The sequence below is a fragment of the Nesoenas mayeri genome, assembly GCF_963082525.1.
Source record: "Nesoenas mayeri genome assembly, chromosome: 3".
Taxonomy (NCBI): Eukaryota; Metazoa; Chordata; class Aves; order Columbiformes; family Columbidae; genus Nesoenas; species Nesoenas mayeri.
The window spans coordinates 98,590,755-98,618,094 of record NC_137544.1 but is presented as its reverse complement, the minus strand read 5'-3'; the positions used below and the strand labels follow the sequence as shown (position 1 = coordinate 98,618,094).

Sequence of the window (27,340 nt, the reverse complement as noted above, 5' to 3'; positions counted from 1 at the left end):
TGAGTAGAAAGTAGTGAGTTGTGTTGATGTTGGATGTGTGCAATTCCAATGTAGAAGTTTGTCTAGTTTGAGTTTAAACAGGACTGTAGTGATTAACAAGATTGACTGTATATCACAAGTTTAAAAAATTTTGTATGGAAACTTTTGAACTTGGCTTTATGCAAAACAATTTAAGCTACATCATATATTTTAAAAAGTGCCTCTGTAAGGCAAACACTAAGTGATCCATAATATCCTACAAGCTGTGGGTACCTCAATTGTCAATTCTCCTTCTTTTTTCATATCTCTAAACTGATTTTGTCTAAAGAACTGTCTGGCCTGAAAACCTTTGTTGTATGTGCATTTTGTGGATTTTCATCAAGTCAACTCCCTGTCTTTGCTAAATTAGATTCTTATGATAATTTGCTAAGCTATATTCTTATAACAGTGAAGTTACACCTAGTACTCTGCTGCTTACAGTGGTGTTTCATCTTAGCCAAAATGCCAGAACAAATATTTTCAAAGAAGTAAAAAACCCAAACAAACAAACCCCACAAAACCAAAGCAAAAACAAAACAAAACAAAAACTAAGAAAAACCCCTCTGTCTCCAATTCTAAAGCAATAGCTGCAATTGAGCATTTAATGCTGCAGTTGCTTTTAATTACCTGTATTTTGTTGAAGTATTGTACACATAGTGAAGTTTCTTGCAGGTGAGACAGTGCATTAAACCGGTTTTCCAGGATATGAATGTGACTTGCCGTTGTTCCTGGTATGTTTGTGGTATTGAGTGTTGTCCTTAAAAACAATGAGTCTTGCCTGGTAGGGGCACACAGGTCTCTGGTGCTCAGCCTCAGGGAAGGGATGGGTGGAATTTGGCTCTCAATCTTTGCAGAAAGACAGTTAGTTGCTTCTGATTTAGTTTTGGCTTCTGTCCTGCTGAGTCCAAGACGTTTCTTTTTCTGAGCTGGATTACATAGAGCAAAACAAAAGTCCATATGGATGTGAAAAGGGAGTACTTACTAGTCAAGCATTAGGCATTTGCATTTAGAGAGGTCTGTGTGTGTATTATGTCCAGCATCATGCAATGGCTTGTATGCTTGTTTTTAGCCAGTAAGGAAAAATGCTGTAGAGATGACATGAAAACTCAGGTAATGAATAATCTAGAAAGATATCTAGAAAATAATCTAGAAAGATATTAGAGTGAGGCTGAAAAAGTCTAACTTTAAAGCAGCCTTGTTTCTTTATGTGTCCTTGTGTCGGCTTAAAGTAATTTGTCTTTAACTGATACACATTCTTCTCAACATACAGCTTAGTGTTAAGGAGCTGACGCTCAATGGCAAGCCACAAGAAGGCTGAAAAGGCAATATCATGAAGAGTGAACTCTCTCTTGGTTTCCTTGACACCTGCATAGTGCATACTGCCAACTATGATAAATGGAGCAGAAACATGGACACTTACTAAAAAGATGGAGCAGAAGTTAAAGGCTGGAGCGAGAGACATAGAAAGATGTATGCTTGATCTCACTTGGAAAGAGAAACAAATGGGTAGGGGACCAAGTGAAGTTGAATGACATCTTGAAGACAGGAAAGGACTGAGGCTGAAGTGGCAGGAGGCCAGCAAGAACAGCAGATGGGAGGTGGGACAAGTTTATTACCAAAGAGGCCATTGGATAGTAACAGTGCACATGTTGCTAGAGAAACAGATGAGGTGAGCTGATCATTTTTCTGAATTCTATCTGAACATGTCTTCTATTCAGATTCCTTATTTCTTGAAGCTGGTATACTTTTTGGGAAACTTCCCTGGCAGATGGAAGAAAACTGTGACATGTGATGCTCAGAAAAGCGATTATCAGAAAGACAGCAGAGTGGGATGGGGGAATGGAGCTGTGTTCCAGAATATTTTAAGTTGTCTTCCAGAATATTTTCTTAAATGGGAAATATTGTGTTCATAATTCTAAATATTAGAGAAGCATATTTTGATAATACTGAATTGGCCTGAACTGTTCCCTTACTGTCAGAATCAGACAAAATAGACCATGTTGTTTGGCTTGATACTGGGGACAACTGAATTTTATGTGGCCACTACTGTCTTAAAAATCCTGTGTATGTTGACAGAAGGCTGAGTCTGACCTGATGCTAGGGAAAAAAAAAAAAAAAGGCAAAGCTAGCTGACCTTGTAAATGCCCCAAAGAGCAGAAGAAATGATGTTTTGCCTGCAGGGTTCATTAATTAGTTGAATTTCTCATCTAATCCTTCTGGGTCAGCTGTATTGCTTACTATACTCCAGAAGGGACAGCCTTGTAGAAACCATCATGATAGGTATCTTCAAGATGCAGTACATGGGCATAAACTATGCATGCAGTCAGCAAGCGCAGTCTGCGACTGCTGTTTGCGAGCGGGCAGAGGTAAGGGGTTATTTTCATTTGGATAGCTATCTGAGCCTATTAAACGACCTGACTTGAGATTCAAGCAGACCTTGGACCATTTTCTTCCTAACTATCCAGCTACTGTATCTTCCTTCCATTTATACTAGTTGTTTTGTTTTTTTTTTTAATAATAATTCAACAGACAGAAGTAGTTCCAGCAGTGTAGTAGTATGGGATATCTCATAATATCTCTAACAGTACAATCTAGAAAAATGTTTTAAAATATGGACACGGTAGCAGCAATTATTTGATTTTGTTCTAGCAAGTTTCCAGACTAAATTTTGCTCTGCACTGCACCGTAAGCACACACCTTGTATGAAGTTTGCTCATGTGCCTGCACAGTTGAGGGGAAAAGTGATCTGTCACCTTGACAGCATTTGAGGGATCTGCAATGCTTTAGGTTTGATACCGGGACAATTGGTAGTTTCGTATTTCGGTGGCAATAAAGCCATTTTCAGTGCTAAGGATAATAAAAGTTGGCTGTTCGCTCACTAGCACTTGAGGAGGCAGAATGTACCATAACCTCTGGCTCCAACTCACACAAAGGCAACAACAACAGGCAGCAGCTTTTGAAGCATCAATACTAGTAAACTTAAAAAAAAATGAGCTGCTTTAAGGAGCTTCATGTTTCCTTTGAATCCAAGTAAGCGTTCTGCATTCCTTACTGTCTCTGTGCTTAACTGCCTTGTTTTCTGGCAATAATAATGTCATTTTATGTTCACGCGATGATATTCATGCCTGTAAATCTTCAAAACTGTGTGAGTGAGAAAAAGATAGAGAATCACCACTCATTGCAACCACCTCTAGGGAGAAATTCAGCATTTGTTCAACAGCAAAGAATAACCTTACCTGGAAGTTCAGGACAATTAAAGTATAAGCTAGCAATGTAAAATTCAGTATTCTGTGTAAAATGCATATTGTGCTTTAGGATATAGTAAGTAGGACAAGAAGATAGACACCCTCCCACCCTTCTCTCCATGCTTGATACCCCAGATTACTTCTGTATATGCGAATAAACATGTGGATATCCCCCTCCACAATGAAGTTTCTTGAACTCCAGATTGTGTGCACAAAGCCTGGTTTGCCACCCTGAGCATTTGAGAGCAAGGGAGAGGGCCAAGAAGACAGATACGCGTGCATATATCTATATATCTCTCTCTATATATATATCTATATGTAGATACATATAGATATAGAGAGGAAAGCCAGACTAAATCCAAAGTGTCTATAGAATTGTGTCACTGTATTTTTTTTTCCTTGCTGCTTAAAGCCCTAGCCTGTATTATCACTGGCTTAAGTCTTGTCATAACGCAAGTTTGATCTGGAGGTTTCAGCTTGTGCAGGTTTCTTTGTGTCACTTCTCACTTTTAAATGAGACGATATTAATTTTGAAGGAATTAGCCAGAAATTTCCTCATAGTGCAATGAAATGGCATGAGTTAGCCAGCGTAGCTGCTAAAGGTTTTCTAATGAAAAGTAGGGTGATATGAAGTTTCCCTGATAAAAGGATACCTAGATTTCATCTGCCGTATTAAATACCAGCCTAAAAGGGACAACGGGTGTCACAAATGGTTTACTAGATGTTATCCGCTTTTACATTCCAGGGACACTCCTTTACTTCTGTTATGATCCAAACAAAGCCTGAAAATCTTGAGGATTGGGACTATTTTCTGGCAAGCTCCTTTAAAGTCTCGATAGCTTTTTATTTTATTTTCTTGTTATTCTTATTATTTTAACCGGTTCCTTTTCGGTACCATGTGAGGGTTTCAGGTTTTGGTGTAGACAGGTGTTTGTGTGACTGCATTCCCCACAGGGCTTGGGAGGGGGGGCACCGGGAGGTGTTGAGTGCTGAATGTTAAGCTCGTTCCTTTGTATGGCTTAGAAATCTCTGTTGTCCAGAATTGTACAGATAAGGCAGACCCATTTGCTTCATTGTCAGGCAATGTAGCTGAATAGAAATGCAAATGTGACATAAGGGGACTGCGCTGGGGAGGCGTTTACTGTTACCTACTATAACGGTGCTCCTGGCTGTTGGAAAATTCCTGCAGAATACAAGGAGGTGGGGGGGAAGTGTGTGTATTTTTTTTTGTTGTTAATATTTATAATTAGCTACAGGTTACAGAGAAGATTCTCCAAAAGAAAATGTATCTCTCTTGCAGACGCTTTTATTTTTATGCAGTGGAACAGCTTGGTTTTAACTCCCTTATCAAGAGCAGCATGCACTGCCCAGACTAAATTGGGAGCATCTCCACACTGTTTGACAAATAGATTTTTTGTAAACTGATTTAGCCTTTTCATTGTTTGCATTTCATTATATAGCAGACTTCATGTCACAAAAATCGGTATTCATCCAAAATAGAGAATTTAGAGATAGGACTGTAGCCAGATAAAAAAAAATATTGCACAGGTCATGTCTATTAACCATTGAATAATAGCAAGTCAGTGATCCAAGGGGTAGTTCTTCTGCAGGGAAGGGCTAACATAACTGAGGTCAGGAGTCAGACCTCAGGACTTCAGATGTGGCTGTCACCAGATTTACAAGTAAATCTACTGGGAAAACAGGGAAAATGAAGGGACCTTGAAGGATAAGGAAAGAGAAAGGCAGCCCAGCTCTTTCATCTTAAATCTCAGGCTTCTCAGTGGATGAAGAATAAAAGTCTGATTTGCTTAAGTGCTTCACTTTATTCAGACACTCTGAGTTGCATCTTCCAAAGCATGATTCAAGGATCTAACTCAATCAGGTTTAGAGAATGTATTTAGAAAAATAACATTTAAAGAGAACTGATTCTTGTTTTGCTGCCAAATTCATTATTGAGTAAAGACTGTTAGCATTCTGAAAATATGTGTACCAAATGCAAACAGTGCTAAAGAATACAGATACGGCCTTTAATAAGACTGGAGCAGTTTATGTTAATGCCTCAGGAGCAGATAATCTGAAGTTGGAGTAAACAGGTCAGTAGGAAGACTGAGTTGCAACTTTTCCTTTTGATATTTTATTTGTAAAAGCCTTTCCATTTTTTTAAAGCCTATTGTTTTGCTGACAGTATTAGATAAATTCTTGGCTGTCCCTTTTAACATTCACACTGTAATGGTTGCATGCAGAATTGCTTTAGATTTTCTTATTATAACACTTTCCTGCCATCATCCTCATGCTTATAAATTTCAGCTGTTTTGAACATAGTCCTGGGTGGGTACAAGTCAGGTAACAGCCAGGGCGTTCCCCAGGAAATCATTGAGTAATATTGTTTGAACTTGTGCTCAGATAAGTTGTAATTGTGTTCTTCTGGGTTATCTGGTCAGTAAAGATACTGTACTGCAGCGTTAGTGTTAGATCTATTTTCTAGATGCGCAAAAATGGATGTGCTTTCGGGAAGCTGGTGTTAGGAATCTGTTCTACAGTGCTTTATTGGGTAGGAGTGCTACTCAGGGTAATATGAATTTGTCTGAGAAAGGGCTGTAAAATCTGTGTCTCAGGTGAGAAGTAGGGCATGTGACACTGTAACTTGGTGTGCTTTCGAATCAGCTCACTTGGAAGCTCCTTAAGCAGGGAAGTGGGGACTTTGGAGAGACAAAATTAATAAAGTTGCTTCTAACTAGAATGAGAGATGGAGCCTTTCACTTCTTCATGTGTGTTGGTTCAGCTTGCTATTTTACTATGGGGTTTTTTTGGTGTGTAAATATATGTAGATAACCAAGAGCCCATGATATATTCCATTTACATGTGTGTTTGTGTAGGTATAGGTGCACACACACACATCTACAGTGACTGAACTGAATGTTTTGTGATACAAGTGTCAGAAGTGCATTAAGTCTAAAGGTTGTACTTTCTGGATCAATTCATACCTTGAGTAAGTGCTTTAGCAGGAAAATATTGACTGGATCTGCTTAAAACTCATACTGCTATTTTATTGCTTTATTCAGCATACTTGAATCAAATAATTACAATTCTTACTTTTTTATCTGTGAAAGACAGAATTTTCTGTTATAGGGAAGTTAAGCTAAATTTCTGGAACTCTAACACCCAAAATGAAGGCAGAACTGGTAGGAGAAAGAAAACTAATATGAAAAACTTAACTTCGCATGTTTCTGAAGGTGGATATTAGAATATAAATCCAAATTTGCAAGCACATGAATTATGCTGGAAGAGCATATGCATAGACTTTACACCTTAACCATTACACACAGAGCTAAATCTATTGATTTGAGATTGAATAATTGAATAGGGCTAACTGTCTGGTCAATAGGAATGAAGCTGCTATAGGAGAGAAACCCAGGTGATGATAGAAGGCTTTAGCTGCAGAATGATGTCGGTACTATTACATCGTCTTATTTAATCATGTTTACTAGTACAGTCAGAAAAAAAATTTCATTGTAATAACCACAACAAACAGACTTTTTTTGTTAATGTGTGATTCTTATGTATTGTGTTAAAGATCTTAATGTGATCCCGTTTAGTGTTAGTGTACAAGACTAGTAGAGATAGCAGGGTTGTTACACTTGTATTGGTGTATACTGACAGATTTTTGACTGGTATTCTAGGCCTTCCACCAACCATGAAGTGGAAAATTAGTATAAGAGTGGTGAACAGCATCTCAGTGCATCCTGATATGTTCTCTAAAGGCATCCTTTAAGACCATCAGATCTTTGATGTTCAGGTGTATGGATCTGTAGGATCTGGGAAAAGTGCGATTGGTGGTGAATTCCATGTTTCCTTGGAGTTACAGGATCAGTACAGTGTACCCATCTGGGACCTGTATATCCATGAAAACTGTTATTTTAAGTCTCTTCATATTAATGAGTGGGCAAAAGAACAAGATGTTCTTAACGCCTTCCTGTACTTGGTTTAAATACTTATTTGTCCAAGAAATCGTTTGACTTGAAATCTGAATATGCATATATACAAAGTTTAAAATATTAAAGGTTTAGTTGGTCAGCTGATGTATGCATTTAAAAGAAGCTACATGTACAGAAAGAAAATGATGTTACCATAGTGGCAGATTTCAGTGGCCTTCAGTAGTGAAGTTTCTACCTGCTTGAGATCTGAGGTGTCTAGAGACGAGTTAAGGGTAGCTAGCACTTTATGGGGAGGAAGGATTTGTTTACTCTTGAGCATGTGAAGTCAAGCTTCCTTACCAGTTTCTTTTGGCTGTTTCAAAGCTGTTAATTTCCCATGGTGAAAGCTCTGATTCACCAGCACAGTCAGGTTATCCTGAGCTGAGGACATTTCATTAGTCTCATTTGTCTCCAGTATTAATTCTGTGCCAAATACTTGCTTCCCAGGTCAGTGAAATCTTAGAAGATAGAGAATCTCACCTTGATCTTGGAGAGAACAGCTGTATACTTCTACATTACATTGAATTATTCCCTAATAGTTATGGATAACAAAAGTAGGACACCCACATGGAAAGTCTGTGCTTGACAAGCAGATGAGTTTTTTGGTTTTCAGTACTTTAAAAATAGGTATTTTCCTTCTTGCTGGTGTTTATTGTAGCTAAACTGTATTTATAATTGAGTGTTCCTTGCACCTTTAGGAAGAGCAGGCCCTTTATTCTTTTAAAAAGCATGCATTAGATGTCAGGCAACATAAAGACAGCATGTAGAGATAACCCTGATGTAAGTGATGGTTCCAGTCATCTAGTGTATGGATAAAAGATTTGTGAGGCTATGTTAATTGGCAGTTCAACATGATCTGGCTGTTTGTTAATCAGAGAACAGGAGAACAAAGGAGGGAGAACAAAAATGTCAAAAAAAGGTATCATATTGCTAGAAGATGTACAGTGGGACAACTAATGCAGTGATAGGATTGGATAAAGCAGTCATGGAAACAATGAGCCATAGGAGGGTAAAATTTGTTTCACTTTGTTTCATGTGACTTGAGTTTGTTGGTAAAGGGGATAACACTTTGTATTCAGTCAGGGAGCGTGTTCTGTAAATCTCTTCAGTTACCCGTTCCCTGGGTGTCGCAATAGATTAAGTCGCTGTGTGATGATATGACACCGCCATCACTCGTCTTCCTGGGATATTGCTGGAGGCAACAACAAACCTGTGTCTTTGGCACATGTGAAGGAATTTAGTGCTTGAGGGGTTAAATTACACAGGCTCCCCTGTGGATCAGCTTATGCTTGGACAGTAATAATAGCAATAACATTAATAATAAAAAATGCCAGAGCAAAGAGAGTGGAAGGGGGAGCAGGGGAAGAAAAAGGAAAGAGAGTGATGGAAGATGGGCTGGGACGGTCGGGGAGGGGAAACAAGGCAGGCTAGAGAGAACGTGTGTTGTTCAGCAGGTGTGCTGGCTCCAAGTCAGATGTCATAGGAGCCTCTGCGACATGCAGGCGCACGAATACACAGCACAGGAGCTTTGAGGATGGTTGGTGGCTCTGTGTGTATGTGCGCTCTCGCTTCAAGCCATGATATCCTAGGGCGGTGTAACAAGCAATTCGTGTCAGCTCATAGTAAAGATTATTGGTGTTTTCACTGGGGAAATATTTACGTTCCATCTTCCTCTATTTTTAGCACTTTGAGCTTGCAGTCAGGTAGAAGGGCTGGTGGGGGAGTGGGAAGAGACCCATTGAGGGACACATCTCATCTCTCAATTAGATGGAGCTAAACCCCTAATCTTGCTTAGCAATAGCTGCTGATGCTAAGTTTTCTTCTTTCCCTTCTGGTTTAGCAGGGATATTACATTTCACCACAGCATAGGTGGTAGAATGGGATGTCAACTGGAATGTTTTGGTTCTAACAGGAAGCACAAGTGCTTCTTAAGGAGGGTATTTTTATAAAGGTGAGGCCTCCAAAAGAAAACCAAAAGGTAATGTAAGTGCAGAATAGTGTGGACTTTTAAAAAAATTCCTGGATAGAAAAGCCATCACAGGGACAGCAATTTATTGCATTGGGGACAAAAAACCCAAGCCCAACCAACTAACAAACCAATAACAAACAAAAAAAACCCCACACCAAAAAAACCCAAAACTGAATTTGTCCTCTTTCAGATTTGTTGTTTATCATAATAATCCTTCTAGTGAAAAGGGCTAATTTACTCTTTCTATAGGAATATTTTAAGTGTGATTATCATAATATCACAGCTGCTGAAAAGGTCTAAAATAGGACATTGACCTTGAACGTGTTCCTGCGTTTAGTATGTGGTGCTTAGCATTCAAGAAACAATATAACTGCAACTCATTTATTAATGTGTAATCTCAAAATGTTAACTCTTGCTCTGTAAATACATGCCACAAGGATTGTAGAAAGCTTGCAGTATCCCATGAAGTACATGTGGTATTTTATCAGTGTAAATATGTATAAGATTTTCAAGATTTCTGCTGGGAATACTCCATAACTAAAGTAAGTTTTCCCTTTGGTACTGCACTAGTTTATGATTTAATTTTTACTGACATTCCACCAGTCATATTATTAGCTTCACAAAATGAAAGTGAAATAATCCTGTATTAATTAAACAGAGCAACTGAATTCCCTCAGTCATCTTATCCTTGGCTGTCTGAGACAGTAACACACTTCAGCTTCTCTGAAGAAATTTACACTAAAAAAAGAGCTTGGGGTAATAGTGAGATATCCATATTGAAGTGTGTGCCCGAATTTTCTTTAGGGAGTAGACCTTTTTTGGCAGGTGACAGGCAATGTATGAGAGGCTCCTTTTATTTTTCTTCTGTTTTTTTCCCTTTCTTTTTGTCAGAGACTTCGGAAAAGGTGTTTCGTCAAGAGAATAATTTTAATTTATAGCAATGTGAATGGTTTCTATTCTGTACCAGTGAAGGCAGTCATTTAAATAACCATGCCGTGTCCTTGAAAATAAAACAAGGGGAAAATACGGAGTATTTACATGAGAGCAGATGAATTGAATGTAGTTCAGTAACTTGGTAAGGCAATTGCTGTTATTTCACCGAGACATTTTTTATATGCTGGAACTGAGTGTAGCAGCAAAAGCTGAAAGCCTTGCTCTGTGTGATTGTGAATGCACTGTAGAAAAGTTCTAAGGAACATTCGGAGATTGTGCTATGTGAGCTTTTTTCCCCAAGATTAAAACAAGGAGTAATTAATGCTAAATACAGACTGAAGTAGCAGATGGCTTTAAAGTAATAACCTGCTACAGTTTGTCCAACTATGTACAAGCAGGTGAGCAAAATTCTGAACTTTTGTAGCATTTTTTTTTTTAACTCATTAGCGGTACATCCCGGGATGCACCATGTGCTTTTCAGTGAGAAGAACAAAAGGCAAAACTGTCTTAAGACGAGTAGACAGTGACAGTATTTTTCTAATGTTGATCTTGCTGTAGCATAGAATGTTTGGGTTGTGTTTCTTTACTTAAGGACTGCGAATAAAGAGAAAATCACATATTTGATGATACTCCGCTATTTATTGTGGACTCTTAACAATATGATATTTCCCAGCTAGACTTTGAGTAAGATGCTGTAGTCTTTGGAAAACTTCTATCTAAAGTAACAACATACCTGTTTTCAAACAAATTCTCAGCAGCTAATAGACTCATGTTACTTCCCAGATGGCTTCAGCTTGTTGCTTCTTTTGATAAATACACATTTGGCACAATGCACTGTGCGGCTTCTGTGAAGTGCCGCTGACTCTTACTTCTTCCATTGCCTTGAGGTAGTTGTGTTTTAAGGATCTGGCTGTTTGGATGCCTTGAAATGTCTATAGTATTTAAATGTGAGGATGCTTAAAGATGTACTGTACACAGGAAAAATTATATGCAGAGAGAGATATTGAAATGTAGGTGCTGTTGAGTAATGCCCCTTGACTGGTGCAGGCACTCATGATGATTTTTTCCTTCCCCTCTCTGATTCCATTACCACTGTTTTGTATAGACTCCTTGTGGTAAGATTTTGCACTGTACGTTTTGATAAGTTAGTGCAGACATGTGTTTGCATGCATGTTCTTATTCTATGTCCCCTGATAAAATTCAGTAAACTGATACCTCTTTTGCTTTTTTTCTTTTCCCTACTACTATTTTTATTTATTCCTACAGAAAAGCTTGAGAAAATGAAGCTTCACTTAGCCCCAGTTTATTTGCTGCTGTAATCTCTTATCCTTTTTTTTTCCTTCCTCAAACTGATCAGTAACTGTGAAACCCAAGTTCAAGAATGTAGTTGGAATTCCAGGCCCCAGTCTGGTGGAGGTGACACTTACATTCCCTGGGGGGAAGAAGCCAACTGCTTTGTTTATCAACATGCAAAGTACAGCACTGTATTTCTGGTTCGCCAAGAAGCAGCACCGGCAGGGAGGAGAGCTGCTTACTTGGATGAAAGATGTTTGATAGAAAGGTAGTGCTGGTTCACAGGGGGAGTAGAAAAATGTATCCTTTGGAGGGTGCAGGGAAGGGTGGGGGACGACAAGCCAAAAAGGTAGTGGAAACTATGCGAACAGGAAAAGAAGGGCTCACAGGAAGACAGACCATGACAGAAGGAAAGAGACCATTATATTTCAGCACCTGAACATAAATATACAATCTTAAGAGATAGTGAAGGAAAGTAGAAATCAAGCTAACCTGTGCTTTGGTAAATTTCAAAATGTATTAGCTGTCATATTTTAAGGAAAGTGTATTCCAGGGAACTTAACACAGAAAACTGACCTTATCAAATTACCCATGTATAGGGATTCATTATGGGTGATTTTTAAATAAGAAAGCACATACACATGAAAACATTTCAAGGCATTTTAGCATAAAATATTGAAAAATAGCAATTTTGGGTATAAATCTACAAACAGGCACTCAGAGAGACACTGAGTACAAACAATATATTTATATTTTCATGTTTTGCCAATGTGAACATGTAAATCAGTTTGTAGGAACTGTATTTTTGGTTTATATAGTAATACAAATACATATTCAGAAAAATATCATATTCAAGTTCTGATTTGATTCCAGAATCGACATTCATCAAATTGCTACTTAAGGAGGACATTCTAATACAATAACATGATTACATGCCTCTCATTTTTAAATTTGATAGAAACTGATTTTTTTGTCTCTGATCTTTCCACAGAGCACTTGGATTTTACTCTACATTTCAAAGCTTTTTATTTCAGTGCTCACAAGTGAATTTACATCTTAATTACAGAGTTCACATTTAACAATATAGACATCATAATGCTACTGGTAATTAAGCTTTGACTACCTGCTTTTATACAGTAGACTGAGCTGTAGTTTTGCTGTGTGAGTTCTGATTCCTAAACTTGCATGTATTTATACCAGGTTTGTAGGAAGCAGGCCCAGTCTTCATGTAAAGTTAAATAACACTGGAGTCTCTTTCCTATAAACATATACAGACATGTCTATTGAACTTATATATTTTGGAATTGCGTTCTGCTGCTGTATTTATTTGGTAAAATTCTGTGAAACAGATTTGGAGAGGGAATTTGCATTCCCATTTGTGAGTGGTATTAATGCATTCTGAGGGTGCGCACTGATTTGTGTTGATCTAAAAGATTGCCATTTGCATCATGTTAGTGTTCCAGTCACAAAAGATTTTGCAACATTTGAGCTGAATTATAAACAATTATGGTCTTTCCAGTGTTTTGGGTTTTGTTTTTTTTTTTTTTTCTCTCGCCAGAAATAGCCTACATCTGTTTTCACTGGTAGGGGCAGAAACACTTTGAATCTGGAAAATAAGCATGGTGTCTTAGTACTAATATTAAGTAAAACCAGTAGTTTTTGAGAAAAAAAACAAAAACACTCCTATTTTATTACTGATCCTTTCAAAATGGGGTATGTGTGTGTTTCAGTGCAAACAGTGTCCCTAAATCTGAGTATGGCCATTTTCTTGGAGCAAGTTTAATCAGAGACCTTTCATACGGCAGGGATGAGCAACTAAGCAGCTGGCTCTAAGCAGTGGTTTGCTGGAAATGGGCTTGGTGATGTTTATACAGGCATGCATACAGGGCTCTGTTTTTATTTCCCTTTTAGTTTGGTAAAATTTACTTTACAAAAGCCCAACCCCCCAAACACTGTGTAGAGGTCTATGCACAGTCCTGGATTTATTAATGCAGACCTACTACAGCGCAGTCCTTATCTTGTTAAAATGAGGCAGGCTGAGTTAGTCCCCTCTAATCCCTCCACAGTTACAGACGAAATTGATCAGTTCTGGAGCTTTTATTTCTCTTTAGTATATATAAATATATACATCTAAACATCTAAATATTCGCACAGGGGTACACATCTTGAATAAACCCATGTTAAGATGTGGCTAACCTGTATGTCAACACATATATACCTGTATACGCTCCCAGATGCACCCGTGCTGTTACGGAATAGATTTGAGTGCTCGTTTTGTTAGAAATGACCTTTTTTAGTAAGTACCCAATGAGGCTTTTGATTTTGAAATAGAGAATTGTATATTGCCATACAAATTTATATATTTATATATCTATTAATATACATGACAGATAACAAAATACCAGCCCCTATCCCTCCCGCCCCCAGCAACTCGGATGACAATGAAAAGTTGAGTTACCCAGAAGCTTCGGCAGGCTGCCCTTTGGTGTTGTTATTGTTATTTATTTTTTCCCCCGGCGCCGAGCAGTTCCAAAGGTGAGGGAGGCGGCGGGCGGGAGCGCGAGCCGAGCCCGGCCGGCCGCAACCGGCAACGGCCGCGCAAACTTCGTCCTCTACCTTTACGCGCGATCCTTCGCCACCTTAACGGGGAGCCTGCCGAGGTACCTGCCGAACTGCGCTGGAAGTTGGAGGCGGCCGGGAGAGCGGGGCGGGGAGCGGAGCCCCGGCGGGCCGGGCCGGGCCGCGCCGGGCGGGCGGCGCGGACATGTCTGCGGGCTCTGCCCCAACTGCCGCCGCCGCCTCAGGCCGCTCCCCCGGCCCCACCCTCTACCTGCCGCGCGGCCCCGCGCGCCGGGCCGCCCCGGCGCCCCTGGCGCCTGATTGGCCACCGCCCCACCAATCCGCCGTCCCCCCGGGCCGGGGGGACTGCATATGTAAAGCCCTACTTCATATTCATGAGCTCCGAGCGGGGCTTTAAGTCCTTGATTAGGCGCGCGGGCGAGCTTTTGGTCCCAACTGGCCGCGCCTGCCGCCGCCGGAGCCGCAGCGCACCCCTGCCAAGTGCGCGGCGCTCGGCCACGGAAACTTTGATTTACCGCGGGGGCGCACGAAGAATGGTCGCCGGGCGCACATGGATTCGGTAGAACTTTGCCTGCCGGAGCCGCTCTCCCTGCACTACGAGGAAGAGTAGGTACCGCTCCCCGCCCCCACCCCACCGCCGCCGCCTGCCCCAAAACATGACAGGCGCCTAGACGCCGCTGCAGGTAACGCTGTGCCGGGGCCGCGGGCGTGAGCCGTCGCGGGCGCGTCGGGCCCGGTCCGGCCCGGGGCACTGCGCGGCGGCTGCGCGCTGAGGGAAGGGGGGGGACGGGCGGGAGGCGCCCGGCAGAGGGGCGCTCCGCGCCGGGGAGCAGCGGTGCTGTCGGCGGGCGAGCGGCCAGCCCCGGCGCTCGCAGTCTGACAGGTGCGCCGGCTCCCCCGCCGGCTCCGGCCGTGAGGCGGCGGGCGGGAGGGAGGGAGCCGGGGCGGCCGTTGGGAGCGGCCGCGCGCCCCGGGGGAACGGCCGCCCGGGCGGGGGGCGCCGCTCCGGCCGGGCAGCGTGAGGGGCCGCTGGGGCGCTGGGTACTTTTGCCGGGGCCCGTGCCGCCCGGCGCGGCCCCCTCTGCTCTTGCTTTTCCCTACAATAGGCAGCGGAATAGTTTTTTAACGAGCCGCAGTTCTTGGCTGGCACTTAGTAGCTACCTGGCGGAGTGTCTCCGGCGGAAAACGTGGCACCCAAACCAAAGCAGGCGGTGTGGGGCTGGCGAGAGCGGCTCCGGAACTTGGTTTCAGCCCACAGCCGGGATTAAATATTAGTACATCACGGGAGCTGTCACCGATTCATTTTTCTTTATGTCGAGCCACTTACGTAGCCGTGCCTTCGTATTACGTTGGGGGTGACAGTAACACCGAAGAGAAAAGCCAATCCGGTAGCCAAGCATCGCCCGTGGAAAGGCTGTATCGAGAGGTGACAGTGTATTATAGGTAGATGCCCACTAGCTGTCCTTAGTGTCTGCGTATTGCACGGCTATTTGTAATTAAGCCAGAGATGAAAAGTGAATTGCGGTGATCACATATTGGTGAAATAATACGGGAAGTAATAAATAGCCTGGCTGGCAGGAATACAGTTTGGGGAGACAGGGAAACCTGCTGTAATGTTCTGGGATAAATAAAAGAAAATAAACAGAGAAGGATGCCCTCTCAAATGTGGTTTATAGGTCAGTGCACTGTGAGCTGCTGTTTAGTGCATGATAGCTTCATAAATGTAAGAGTGCAATTTCCATGGCTTTTACTAACAGTGACACATTTTTTATAAAATACATAAAAAAATGAGAAGTTGTGTGGTTTTTTCTTTTTTTCCTTTTTTTTTTTTTTTTTTCTTTTTGTGGATGTTTTTTCCCACCCCCAAAGGAGCTTTCTTGAATTTACCTTCTTACAGCTAATTTGAATGATTAGTTTAGATAAGCCTCTTAGAGTAGATGCATTTAAATGAAATCGGGGCACATGTCTTTTTGGCTCTGGTGCAAGATTCAAACTAATTCTTTTCTTCCTCTTTGACTCAATTAAAAGTCATCTTAAAACACTCCCAATATATTGTCCGAGCGTAGGGTTTGAGACACGTGCGGCTAAGCGGACATGGAGGAATAAGTAACGTTCACCAATGTATCTGTTTCTCTCAATTAATAAGCTCCAGAGTTTTACATGTTATTAATATTCATAGTAATAGTGTTTTGACTATATATTGTCACATGTGCATGCATATACAAGTATAAGGACATACAAAATAAATACAGTAGTTTCTGCAGGTCTTATATTACGGATGAGGGTAGAGAGTATTTGAGCTAAAAATTGTCGGAACATTTTGGGAGTGCACAGACATCTGTCTGACCGTCACTAGGTATGCTTTGATTTTAAGGCAGAGCATGTTAAAGAATGCAATAACTTAAAGCCAGCTGTAACCTTGGCTTTTTGCTTTTCCAGCAATAACAATAACACTAATAATTGCTAATAGTTAATAAGATAACAGATGCAATAAATACATCAGCTCATTTTGACATATGTATCAGTTTAATCATTCTAAATGAATCAGTGCGTTCATAACATGAAATCTCCTTCAACCTCTGATTAAAATGTAACATTGACTAAAGGATTATAGAGTGGACTTAATTTTACTGACTGTTTTAACAGTTGTCACAGCTGTTGGAAGAAGGAAGGGCAATAGAAACACTCCAAAAAAGGCGGGGGGAGGAACGAGACTAGTTTAGTGAATTTAAACATGATCTCTGAATGCCAAGCATAGAAAACTGAGGAGATTTGTAACTCCAGAAAGCTTCTGTGCACTATGTATGTTTGCCCTTTGTGGCTCACTGTGTTTCATTAATTGGAACCCTCAGCAGTTTCCTTACTTTCTCCTTTTAAAAACGTGCAACAGCGTTTAAATGGGAAACAAATTCAGCTGTTACCGTATGGATAGATTTTCATCTTACAGTGCAACGGATAAAATGCAGAGGGTACAAGAAATAAAGATTTTGTAGAATGGCTGTAACATTTTAAAAGTGGACATACGCGTCACATCCTGTGAATACTTCAGTGCAATGATGGTCAGTATACACATTTTTTATTTTTTCAGTGTAGGAATGGTCTGCAGAGTTATTGTGCGAGTCTGACTGGGTTATGTTTGTGTATGAATAGAAGTGTGTGTGTGTATACTCACATGTATCAGCATGTAAAGATATATATTTGTGTGTGTGCACGAGAGGCGATTATATGCTAAACATAAAAGAGTTTATGTCAGTTTCACTTCTTCTTTTAAACATTTTGGCATAGCTTCTAATTCCCAAAGAATTTCTTTTTGAAGGGTCTTTCATTTGGAAAGGGAAGAAAGGGGTGGACTGAAGAACGCTTCTTTGTGAAGTGGGAAGCAGCACTTGATTCTGCTCCTTGGTTTCTCCAGGCTGTGGAGATCTTTAACCTCATGCATTTGGGTTATTAGATAGTTATTTAAAGTCGTTATTAAGAAATAAACACCGAAGTTAATACTAAAGTCAAACGTCTGCAGGCCTCGGTGCACGCACCCGGTGTGCTAGGTGAGGCAGCGCTGCCGTGGGCAGGCAGCCCCCAGTGGGGGTGAGCGGGCAGCCCCTGCCCACGTTCCCCCTTGGGCAGCAGGCTGGCCTGCCCTGCCTCCTTGCCTCCTCCTCTGCTGCCGGGCCTAGGGCTTTGCTTTTTGGGTTTTGATAGACTGCTGGCAAGTTTTTAAATCCTGCAGAAAGTATAAAGGGTTTGTGCTGAAATGCCCGTCTGACAGCTTTTCATTTACTGGGGCTTGCCCCTCTTTTAGTGATGGTTGCTCATTTTAATGTGTTTATGGTTGTGCTCTTTTATTTACTGAGCCTGGTGCGTTGCAGCGGTAATTAACCCGTGTTATTAGCAAAGCCCTTGTGGATATCCATTAATTCTCTTGAATGGCTGATCATTTTTTGTATACTTCTTTTTTTTTCCCCCCTATTTTTTCCTGAGGCACACTGCCCTTTTTCTAGGAGTCTTTAAGCTTTAACATTTCCTACAGATTTCTTTTTAAACCAAGGCAGGTAGAAGGGCGCCATCCCCATAGTTCCATAATAAAGAATAACTATTGTCTTAACAAACTGTTTTCAAAGATGCTAATGGGAAGCAAAACAACTGGGAAGATCTGTAGGGAACAATTTATTTAATTATTATTTTTGAAAACACATGCTTAATGATAAAAAAAGAGATAAGAATTTCCTTAGTCTTTTTCTTTTTTTGTGTGTAGCTGTATTAGCTGTTGTGAATATTTTAGCGTTCATATTTTAATCAGATTTCAACTTAGTTAATAGCATTTTGGGCATTTAAAAAATATTGAGCCAGCAGAAAAATACTTGTGCTTGCACTGCTGAGAAAAGATAAGGGCCGCCTCATTAGCCAACCCTACTTTTGCAATTAATTTCAAATACATGGTGCTATTCATCAAATACAGAAGGTAGCATGTCCATGATAATATTTAACAATACTTGAAGCCTACTTTGCTTAGAGTAGCTAAAAAGTATGATGTCTATTTTTACAGATATGTCAGTCCATATGCTATGCTGCTATTTCTGTATGTCACACGGCAAAATTATGATAGAAAAATTATGGTATGAAAATATGAATTATTTATAAGTGATATGATTATTCATTTTAACAGAGTGTTTTTAAAGGACTGACCCTTGACCTGCAGGGAGGTTGCTTGCACCCCTGTGGAAATGTAAGTAGGAGTGAAAAAAACACTTATTTGAACCTTTTAAGAAAGTATCTAAATTATTTTTTGCTTAGGATAAGTGAAATGCATAGGATAAATAGGAAAAAAAAATATGGGAACTCTTGTTCCTATTGAAGCTTAAAGGAGCCTCTGTCTATACGATGAGCTTTGCTGTGAATTCTTCTTCATGGCGAATTCATGGAGGGAAGAAACAATAAAATGTTGATCCGTTACAAGTGCATATGAGCCTCACGCTACCAAGCTCTCTAGAGGAAATCTGTGATTATGCCAGGCCAGTTTGTTCAGTTTTTATCTCTTTTACATCCACTGGCCTTGTATTAAATTGTCATTGTCCTAAAGCACATGAGAGAGAAATGAATTGCATTTCTCGACATGCTCTGACAGTGAAATATTTAGCCTCTCTGTCTCCAGTCATACTCATATGTGTGTTTGATAGTGCAGGGATGACACCAACCGTCGCTGCAGCTTGACATTCCACTTATTACATGTTCTTTTATATTTCATGTATCCTCTTTTACTTTTAGGCTTGAGTTAGGTAATCGTACGTGCATACAGCCCTATTTGTAGAAGCGTGTGTATGTGTGGTTTTATGTTTTATATATCTGCATTTTAAGTGGAAGTCCTCTGCCTATGCACAGCAAGTTTTGAATTCAAATACATCCCTATCTGTGCATATGTGTGTGTTCCAGGTATCTAGTGTATTCTGTATGCAATTTCTGCAATGTACATCTATTATTGTGTGTATGCACACAGACATGTATACAGTAAGTATATGCAGAGCTATATAACTTCCTCCTATGCAGTTGCCTGTCAAAAACCTGCTGCTTTCATTTTTTTCTTATCCATGAGAAGAGAGCTGGTTAGCAATGTAGATAAAATACTTGCACCTGATTTAATATGAGATTTTCCATGTAATCTAGCATTTTCTGTATTTGCATCTAGAATTTTGCTTTTAAAATAGGCTGTATTTTTTTTGTTTGTTTGTTTATAAAAAATTCCTTTTCCAAGTAATTTACGTGACTAATATTTATTCAGATCCCTGTAAGTTTTGACTCTCAACCACAGAACTGTTTTTTCAGCTACATGTGTTCTTGGACACACGATTACATTTATGCCTAAAGAATAGAATTATTCTTTGGGGGGGAGGGCTCCTACATGTGGCCATTAATATAAAGCATGTTGTCTTCAGACAAAAATATAAAATACTCATTCTATTTTAGTAGTCCTTAGTTCTCACCAAAAATCGTCTAGTTTTTTTGATATGATTTGCTTGTCTGGAAGTAAAAATACTGTGAAACATTAAAGAAAATTATTAAACTGAATTATGTACTGCTATTTCAAAGATTATTGTTTTTTTCTAAGGATTTTGGTTTGCTTTTTCAGTAGCACTTTAGAGTAACTTGGATACATACGGTAGAATGTTGCCTTTTGACACCTATGTCTTGTGAAACAATTTATGTATTTGCCATGTTACAGGAGCTTTAAATCTCATGGATTTGTTTACATAATGCTTGTAATGTTTTTCAATTAATTTGTATTTCCTTCGAACAAAGAAGGGCTTTTCTCTCCGCTATTGCTTAATATAGCAGGTTTGCGTTAGAGGGCATCTTGTCTAATTTCTAATTATCTGCCCTTTTTAAGGAGCATAGCTTTTTAATCAGAACATCATTTCCCACTTCTTTTAAAATTGAAACATTTTTTTTTTTTGCTTCAGCTTCCTAGCCTTATTAGGAAATATCTCTGGTAACGTTGTAATGAAAGTTAGAGCGATATAGGTACTTCAATGGAGCACAAGTCAAGCATATGCTGTTCTTCTTTACTGCTGGATGTCTAACAAATTCTGAATTTTCATGAAATCTAGATGGAATTTTCTGATTTAGATCAAAATAATTTACAAGGCAAACAAAAAAAAACCTATTAGAAATATGATTCTCATATTTTTCATGACAGTAACACAGAACGTTAAGCATGAAATTGGAGAAGGGTCTCCAGATACTGCAGAAAGTTAGTATATCGGGTGTGTGAAATAGAGACTCCTTTTTCTCAGTCTCATCAAGCCATTTATAATATTCTTGTACAGAATTGTGCACATTTATGTATATGATAACATACTAGAACATGATGAGTTACCTCTATGCATATGAGAACAGTCTAAATATATCGTTGTATCATATATTAAAAATTATATTCCCTTTCTCTGAGTAAAACTTCTTTGCAGGTTTGAGCTACAGTCTTTATGTGGGAGGGCAGATTCTCTTAAAGGGTTATGTTCTGAAACCAAACTTTATTTTAAAGTGATTTGAGGGTTTTTAGTTTATTACTGTGTAGGCTAGCACGGATGTCGCTTACTCCTCTGTATCTTGTCATGTTGCTAGTGAAAAAACCTGCACGTCTCCTCTTCATCATTTTCATTGGAACTACATACCATATGTAATGTATTTTGGCAGCACTTACCTAGCCAAAGAAAACAAATTAATATTAGCCATGCTGAGGGGTGTCAGAAGTATCACAGATGTGTCGATTTAGCTTTGCTCCATCACACACTCTTTCCTTAAACAACTGGTCAAGCTGTCGCAAAACGTATGTTGGCTACGGCGAGATTCTAATAGGTGTGATCAGAGATTGATGGCTTTGGCAAGTTAGAATGAGAAGATGATGTGGAGTTGCTGCTGCTTGTTTTGAATGGCCTCAGAAAAAAAAAAAAAAGAAAAGGCAAGTAAAAAAAAAAAGGTAAAAATATAATTAAAAAATTATAAGCTAGCCCCCCTGTCACTGAGTCAGCCGACACTAAACAATTTCATGTCCTGCAGATGTAGAAATACTGGCAAGTGTAATGAAAAAGTCTATCTAAAATGTAGTGCTAACTTGTTCCCAAGCGTTTCTGAAATTCCTTCCCATATAAAGGTGCCAGCACGGCTACAGAGAGGAGGAGGTGGCTTGTTTTATTCAGTCTATCATTATCCGTGATATTGGTCTTCTCTTCTCCTTTACCCTTATTGCTGGATTTGTTTATACAGCTACTTTTGGAAGAAACACTTTTTTGTTAATCTCACCCATGAATATTTTTAAGGAAATACAAAATGGCAAAACCTAATAAAGAAAAATAGTTTAAAAAAAAAAGGTGAAATCGTAGTCCTGTGTGTACTTAGCTGTGCTCTTAGTATAGCCAGTTACTAGCAGTTTGTATAATCCTCTGTATAGTGAAAATGCAACAGAGAAAGGATCAATGAATTTTCTGTGTATTCTTTATTTACTTCTAATTTTTTTTTCTGTCTTCAGATTGGCTGCAGGATTTGCTTGCTGTCTTTTCGGAGGGTGAATACTGGTGTCCTTTTATGTTTAAGTTGGTATTTTCTTGATTAGATGGACTGTGATACATTGAGTTGACGAGTATTAATGCTAAAATAGTTTTCAGATGAATTAATTTCAGAAGGTCTGTAATAAAAAAAAGCTAAACTCATGTATCGTCTTAAAAACTAACAGATTTTGAGTGTGTTTCCAAAAGCAAATACACATGGATTGCTAGCAAAATAGAGAGATGGTAAAATTCTTACAGCAAAAAGTGATTTTTTTTCTTTTTCACCGCAATAGCTTCATGTTCCATGAATGCAAGATTTCCTCTACTAATTTATATCCACTTTTCCAGCGGTGAAAGAATTCCCTGGCAATGTTCTCATAGCAGCCGTTAACGTAGTGGGACAGATTAGATGTTTTGAAGTGGCATGAAATGCCACGTCTTTAACCAACTGTTCCCGTGAGCCTTGCAGGGATGAGAATCAGATTCCCAGTAACTGAGGAACCCTCCCAGCCACCCCATCGTTCTTCTCGCGGGAGCTGCTTGGGCCCAGTTGGTGCTGGGTGATATTTAAAGAGCCGAGCAGCCACTGTTGGTCGCTGACATTAGTATGAATGACACCTGTCCCATCAATCACCAGGCCCCGGTGTCACAGATGGAGAAACAACAATCGACTGAATTACCCGGCACTGCACACTTGGCTTAATGCAGCTCATTGTTCTCCTCCCCATCTCCAGGATGGCTCCCTCTGCGCCGGGAGTGGGGACAGAAGTGCGAGATGGGCTCAGGTGGTGGCAGGTGCCTGCCCCTTGCTGCTCCATCAGAGGTATTCGGCAAAAGGCTGTCGGGCTGGGGGCGGCGGTAGGAAGGAGCGCTCCACGCAGGGACCGAAGCCTCAGCTTCTAAAGAAGGCTGTGACTAATCAAGAGCTGAAACTCAGGATTTCTCCCAGCGTTCCAGAACTTTTCATTTAGGTAGCCGAAGGAAAGTGCTCAGTGTGCAGCCAGGTTAACGTTTAACTCTTCAAATACTACATTGCAGCTGTCGTTCGGAGAAGAATGAAGAGAGATCCTGCACCTATTTCCTATGACTGTGCAGTAAGCAAAAATCTTCAAAGCCGTGGCCCTTCTGAAGTAGTAGATTTATTATTCCTCAGTAATTAGCACTGAAAATTCAGTATCTGAGGCACTGAATGAAAAGAGAGTTGCTGAGATGCTTATTTTGGGTAGGGAGTATTGTGTGTGGTGGGGTTTTTTTTTGTTTTGGGGTGTGTTGTGTGTTTTTTGTTTTTTGTCTTTTTTTTTTTCTTTTTTTGTGGTGGGTCTTTTAATTCTTTTAATTGGATCCTGAGAAATCATGGTCTTGTTCCGGACAAAATCAGTAAAGGTATTCAAATGCCTTCAGACACTGTAACCATTTTCCATCCTTTCTGTTTTTTTTCTCACCCCTCGCGAACCAGACACAATTCCTAGAGGACAGGTGAATAAAATAAATGAAAAAGCAAATAGAAATTTTTACCCTGCTCTCGAGTCCTGTGTTGGGTATATTTTGAATGTATTTGAATACTGCTGCTTCCATGCTTTTTTTCCAGGTAGCAGAAGCAAATACCTGTGATATATGGAGTGAGCATTCTTTCTTCACAATTATTTTTTTCTCCCCTCCCTCCTTTTTTAAAAAAATTCTTCCTCACATGCATTTTGTGCTATGTGCTATGGAATGGCTGTATTTTTGTTGTAAGCTAATTCACTGCTGGGGTTTTTGTTACAACTAATGTCAAGCAGAAAACCTGTAGCATGCCAGAAAGAGGCCACAATATATTGAAGACACAGCTTATGTTTGATTGTGTGTAAATACAGTTACTTAGTTGGGTTTATCTGATAGCCTGGAAGAAAGAGAGAGGAGCAGTACAAACTGTTTTCAGTAACAGTGTTGTTCATACACCTGATAAGATTGAGAGTGCTTTCGAAGTACTGATATGCTTTGAATAAGAAAAGAATAATCACATCCACTGGCACCGGCTTATCAGGAATGAAGTAAAATGCCAGCACTTTTACATTAGCAAAAGTAAATGTTTTAGACCTTTTGGGCCTTTTTTCCATTTAAATTAAATAGCAGGGTGCTTTTGAGTGTGCTGTAATGAATGGAAGGATTTATTACCTTGACAAAATTACAGGTGAATATGTTGAGAGAGGAGTCCTCAGCAACAATAACAGCTCTTTTGATAAGTGGCTACATCTATTCATGCTTTTGGTTCAGAAATTCAGTGATTTTATCCTCTCTTGCTCAGTGAAGTGCAGTGGCTAACTTACACTGTGCAGTTCTTCATAGTGTAGCATACTTGTGCATTTTGTGATATACTGGCAACACATTTGAAATTCAGCACATAACATGGCTGTTCATAAAGTAACGATCATTTACTAGTATGTCCTCTGCCTTCAGTTGCTGTGTATTTTCGTGTTCGAAAAGGAATATATCTCAGAGTCTTTGTTGGGAAGGCAAGGTATGATTCATCATTAACTTACCCCAGCAGACATGAAGCATGCTTGGATGTACTATTATCTTCTCAAAGTTTACTGGTTTTCATTTTTTACTTTTTATTTTTATTTTTTTCAAATTTATTTCCAGCTTTTTTCTTTCACATGCCTACAATTAACTTTGGGATATTCACATTTGATGAATGATAGTGCAAGAGCAGATCTGATTGATTTTGGATTATTATTGATTACTGTCAATGAGATCACTCTGACACTCTGAAATCAATGGCATGTGATTAAACCAAGGCACCACTGTTCTATACATTAGGCAGCAGTTGGGAATTTAGGAACTGCATGTCCACAAGCTATAAATTGAGAAAATGTTCAGATTTAAATAGCCCTTTGTTTGGCATTTACTCCCCAAAATATGTTTCTTGGGAAAGCCCAAGTGCGGGCTTTCAGTAAAAGAAAGGTCATTGATTTAAGGTTTATTAAATTTTAGCTAAAAACAACTGGCTCCATTTAGGTGTAAAATAATTTAAGTACTTACTGCAGGCAACCTTCATGCTTTAGAGCTGTTGCTCAAAGGTTTCATTCTTCTATGAAGATGTCAACTGTAAATATAAAAATGCATCACTGAAAATGTAATGGTTTAAAGATTCAAACTGAAATAAAAATTCCTGCCTGGGGAAAGCACTATCATCAAAATGAAGTAGTCTTAACTTTTTTTCTGTGGAGGCCATACTTGAAAAGAGCGCTTGAAGGCAGCAGGTACTGAGCTTCGCAGGGAATGCCAGTGTTTGGGTTTTTATTTATTTTTTCTCCCCCCCACCCAGATGATGGGAGCTTAGCTTTGGAAAATCAGCAATGCACGTCAGCCACTAATACTAGACAATATGTAATCTGCCGCCGCTTCTGAAATGCGGTATCCTGGCATTTAAGTCAACTTTATAATCTGGCAAAAAACCCACCTGGCAATATTAAAATCCAGCGTCTGAAGCGCTTTTATATCTGAAAGCTTTTTATGTCTTTTTATATCTTTTTAGAATATATTAAATTTTTTAGGAGCAGCGGCCTTCATGTACACTTGATGGATGACTGAGATAGGGCTTCTTCTTTTCTCCCCTTTCCTCCTCCAAATTTTTTCTTTTAAAATGTGTGGTGCTTGTGCATTGGGTAATAACTCCGACAGGAATGCTGCAGATGCTGTTTTTTGACAAAATTACTGTGGGGTTCTTGTACTATTGTTAGATACGTTAGCAGAGGTTTTCCAAGGTATGAAGGGCAGCCTGCCGCCAAGCTCTTGCATCTGTCTTAAGAAATCTTTCACTTTTACTGGTAGGGGCCTGATTCAAAACTAAATGGAAAGAATGCCATTCATTTTAGTAGATTTTGGATCAGGCTCTATAATGGATTTAAAAAATGAATGATTTGGTAGTATTTTAACAGAAATCAATGAAGAAATCGAGCCTGTGTCCAAGGATTCACTGCCAGGATGTGACATTTGCACCAGTATAGAGTTGCCTAAAGGAGCGTGACCAGGAAATACTAAGATTACCCCCTAACATTTTCTGTTTGAGCTTAAAAGCAGTGTTGGCATCATGCCAATATCTTCAGTCTGGTGTTGACTAAAGAGGAGGTAGAAATCCTTCAGATGGTGATAGTAAGACAAAGTGAGACTGACCCCTTTTTTCCTTGGTTTTATATCTGAACATGCAAGAGAGGTTGAAATACCAAATTTACGTAAAGATTGATCTTAGTTTGTTTCTGCTGATGAATTTTGGGTGGAAAACTATAACATCGAATACATAGGTCTGTCTGATGCGTATTATCTTCCTATATAGGCAGAAAAACCTTGGTGTGCCTATGCAGAATTGAGAAATCACAAAGGATGGTCATGGTCTTTTAGCACGTCTTTCCCTATAAGATGCAAAATAAATTTTAATAGATGGAGAATTGCCTTGACTGGCCTCCAACCAACATTTTATTTATGAAAGGTTCATATAGTGTTTAAGAGATATAGGAACTTGGCTGTTGGACAGAAAGCATTTTTCTTCTCTCTCTTTTGTAGAAATAGGCCAAGATGGCCTAACAGGAGGCAGAGAGTGTTCGCTTGCCACGTATTCTAGTGCTTCTTCATGTTATTTTAGTCATATAAAGAGTACCTTAAGGCAGGTGTGAAAGTAGTTGTGTCCTGCCCTCCATTTTAGAGACTTTTCTAGTGCTAAAGTTTGTTGTAAATGACACTCCCTACATCTGAGCCTTAGAGTTGGTGAAGTTGCTTGTGATTTCTGTCCCTGATCTTAATACAAAATTTGCATCAATGTGTTCGTCAAACAAAGGGCTCCTATTGTAATTGGTTCCTTTCCTTGATTTTTCTTATTCTCTCTGGATATGAGCACTGTGTAATTCCAGACCCATTCCTTTAATCACAGATCACCTTTCTGTCTCTGGTAAAGCATTCAATCTCTATACAATTGAATCCATAGGTGTGTTTTACCTCTGAGATCCATGGGAGGAAGATCTGATTAATGGCGAAAGCTTGTTTCTGTAAAGGTTCACAAAAGGATACTTTTATGAACATTCATTACTTCTGTTAGAGCAAAGCCTGTTATTTTCTTAGGCACAAAGGAAAGGTGAGTTACAAAGCATATATTTATGAAAATAGTGTCCATGACATTTGTCTCTAAGATGTGATATCTGGAGAACTCTCAGAACAGCTAGGCATGAGGTCTAAATATAAGCATGTGCTCTTAAAACCCAGTGTTAAGTTTTGAATAATTGAGAGGAGCAGCGTAAGGAAGATGAAGCATGCATGTTG

General features: G+C 39.6%; 1 protein-coding gene across 4 annotated transcripts in view; it reads left to right on the top strand.

Moving 5' to 3' along the window:
- ESRRG (estrogen related receptor gamma) overlaps positions 1-27,340 on the top strand; it is a gene marked incomplete at its 5' end in the record, with an annotated part of 369,448 nt that overhangs the window by 196,726 nt on the left and 145,382 nt on the right. Inside the window, one exon of one of the 4 annotated variants that reach the window (XM_080340929.1) lies at positions 14,563-14,618. The exons of the other annotated variants lie outside the window; for them this stretch is intronic. Coding sequence (XP_080197055.1) covers positions 14,563-14,618 — 56 coding nt within the window. Of the gene's footprint in view, positions 1-14,562; positions 14,619-27,340 lie in introns of those variants that run through there. 4 annotated transcript variants of the gene reach the window in all.